The sequence below is a fragment of the Pteropus vampyrus genome, unplaced genomic scaffold, assembly GCF_000151845.1.
Source record: "Pteropus vampyrus isolate Shadow unplaced genomic scaffold, Pvam_2.0 Scaffold75, whole genome shotgun sequence".
Lineage (NCBI taxonomy): Eukaryota > Metazoa > Chordata > Mammalia > Chiroptera > Pteropodidae > Pteropus > Pteropus vampyrus.
The window spans coordinates 1,830,155-1,833,285 of record NW_011888856.1 but is presented as its reverse complement, the minus strand read 5'-3'; the positions used below and the strand labels follow the sequence as shown (position 1 = coordinate 1,833,285).

At 40.1% G+C, this 3,131-nt stretch overlaps 1 protein-coding gene across 1 annotated transcript in view; it reads right to left on the bottom strand.

Moving 5' to 3' along the window:
* Window positions 1–915: 915 nt before the first annotated feature.
* Window positions 916–3,131, bottom strand: part of BBS9 (Bardet-Biedl syndrome 9) — a 396,362-nt gene continuing 394,146 nt past the window's right edge. The window contains exons 21-22 of the mRNA XM_011362511.2: window positions 1,550–1,660; window positions 916–1,346 (exon numbers count right to left, since the gene is read on the bottom strand). Of these exons, the coding sequence (XP_011360813.1) occupies window positions 1,315–1,346; window positions 1,550–1,660 (143 nt within the window). The 3' untranslated portion in view covers window positions 916–1,314. The remainder of the gene's footprint in view (window positions 1,347–1,549; window positions 1,661–3,131) is intronic.

Sequence of the window (3,131 nt, the reverse complement as noted above, 5' to 3'; positions counted from 1 at the left end):
GTTAGAAGAACACACACAAACAGGACGCGATTCAAAAAAGACGGAAAAAGAAAGAATAGAAATGAGCACATGGACACATGCACAGCACAAAAAACATCCGTGGAAACCAAATATCCATCCCCCCACCCCCCAAAAAAAGACATAACACAGAAACACATTTTTAAAAAGTAATATACTCTCTTATGACCTTTCTTCAACTAAGCCGTTAAGGATAATCGAAGTGTTGTGTTTTTGCAACTACAGGCATATACACAGAGCCATGACATCTTTTTCTGGTCCCTATAGTCTGGGTGAAATTAATCTAAAGATTAGTTCTGGCCCAAAGTCTAGAGGTTGTTCACTCCCACATTTGGCAATTAAAAATATTACATCTTCTGCTGTATGTCCTAAAACAGAAGGCTGGAAATAATAAATAATACATCCCCTGAAGTTTTTGACATTTCACCAAAAAAACAAAAACAAAAACAAAACCATGAGCCACTTCCCCTTTGTACTGACTGAAAGACTTTCCAAAACTGGCATAGACATACTTTTGTTTAAATAAATTGGTCTTGCAACAGTCATTTTAACTTGAAATTAGCAAAATCTTATTTCCTGCATATAAAAACTTTACATTTTAATTTAATTGTAATAAAGTATGAATCCTTTTTAACCTGGATTTTTTAAAAGTGTCGCCCACTGGTGTAATGAAAAGAGGATGTGAAATTATTTTTAACGCTTTCAGACAATACTACAAAACTTACCTTCTCCACTTTTAGCCTAATAGAGTAAATCATATGAAAGTTCTGTGGTTTCTTTTATTTATAAAACAATCCCTTTTGAGTCTTACCATGGAGTAGCAAAGTTTTCCATTCCTTTCCTTTGAAGAAATAATGTAGAGAAATCACCCTCTGATTATAAAGCAAATCCAAGATATAGTTTGACAATGAGATGTTTTATTAAACTTGATACAGCTGCTATATAAGAATTCCATGGAAAAAATGGGGTATCAAATTCCTTTGGATCTAGGTCTCTGCATTATAAAGTCTGTCACAAAAAGATGTCATCTCACTGCATCCCATGGCTGCAAACAAACGGATGACTGAAAAGCAGCAATCTACTTTTCAGGCAAGACCAGTTCCTGACTTGCCCGTGGTATTACGCATCCTCCTAGCAAAATAAAAGTCCCAATCCCCATCTCTACAGAGTGTCATCCCAGACAGGTGAGCTCGATGAAGCACCTGGGTGAATGCCACATCTCTGCCTGGTATGAGGTCCACACGGGATCAGCCCTGGGAAGGCCATCTTCCCCTCAACCGGACAACTCTACTTGAACTACTCTGCGACTCCTTGGAGGGGTGGAACTTCTAGAAAAGAGAGAGTGAGAGAGAGAAAAAAGTCTGAATATTGAAAGGAATATACAAATGATCAAACTGAGCTGCATCAGAGCCAAGGGGACAGAGGAAGAAGTTGGAAAACAAGCAGCTTTGCAAAATGCTCTCCGGCATGACGAAACTGACCAGTGTCGCTAGACCTGATGTGCCATCTGAGAAGGCCACCGTCCTCTTACCAGGCATGGGTGTCTCTGCAATGAGGTGCTTGTGGTTGGTAAACAGTTCAGTGGATTCTTGTTCTACTGATCTCTCCTCCAGGTCTGATTCCGGGATCGGAGCACAGCCACCTGGTTGAAAAATACAAACAATATTTTAAGCAATTTGTAGGAAATCTGCCTCTTCGCATGACAACCACAGCTTTAAAAACATACCAATCATAAAGATAATAAATGATGTGACAACAGTCTTCAGGAGACCTAACAGGAGTAGACCAGAAAGAATGATCTTAAATGTCTCTCTTTGGTGAAAATACTGGGAATGAGTTATTGCCCCCAAAGACATATTACACCGAAGATCACTTAGCAATACCAGCAATGGTGTTGTTTTTAAGCTTATCCTTTTTAAATTCAGAAAGGACAAAACCTATAGCATATGTGACATCCATATGATGGCACTTCAGCAAGAATTCCCTTTCATATCAGAGCATCAGAAACTATTTAAAAGGAAAAAAGAAAAAGCAAGCACATTGACCGCAAGGGAAATAAACCTTCCCTGAGCAAAGGGGAAGGCCGCTGCTGTTATGAGATGGTGACTTGGGGGAATTTCTCTGGAATTTGATTCTATCCCTGAATCCCAACACTTTACAGCATAGACAGAAGCACCTCATAATTCAACAGGAAAGCCACAAATGGCATTGCAGAAACTTTCAATACCAAGCCAGTTCCAAGGTGACCTGAGGATGAGCTGGCACCACTGCACTTTTAAAATACTGGGAAGACGTCGTCGGACATTACCCACCAATATCTTGTGTGAAAAACTCACATGAGAATTTCCAGACTACATCTGCAACTTGATTTGACTAATTTGCTATCATTTCCTAGCCATGCGCTAACATGCTGCATACTGTACATACTTTTCTCCAAAGTCGTTTTTTCTTGTTAATGAAGTGTGATTTTCTTTCTTTTTCTGAAGCTTCCCACACACTGAGTCCAAAGCCTCCATACTCGAGTTGGGCTTTATGTGTGAGGGGTTTATGATTTGTAAACTGCAGCAGACAAATGAGAGGGGGCCAGCGACATCCGGATTGAAGGCAAATACACCTTACCATTCATGCCTCGGCATCGACGCTCAACAAGAAATCGATGTTGAGGAAAACTTGAAAGAAAAGCATTTCCACACGTAAGAATTAGCAGTAGCCTCAGAAGTTCCCTGAACAGGAAATGTTAGATGTATCCATCAGTGCAACGGAGCTCACCCGCTATGTCTGAAAAGGGCAAGGGCCTCATCGGGAAGAAGAGCCAGGCTTATTTTTAGCCTCTTTTCCAAGCCTTTAGATCATGGTAACAATAACTGTCATTATTAACTACTCTCTAAGTGCTAGAAACTCTGCCCATATTATCTCACTGAGTTCCTACAAACCACACCACGAAATAGATACTATTATTCTCAATTTAAGACAAGAAAACTGAGGTCTTATGAGATTTGGTTCCTACAGAGTGAGACAGAACTCACACCCAAGCCTGACAACACCTAAAGCCCATGTTATCTAACCACTTACTATATGACTCCCAGCTGCATCATTAACCAGAGATCTCGGGC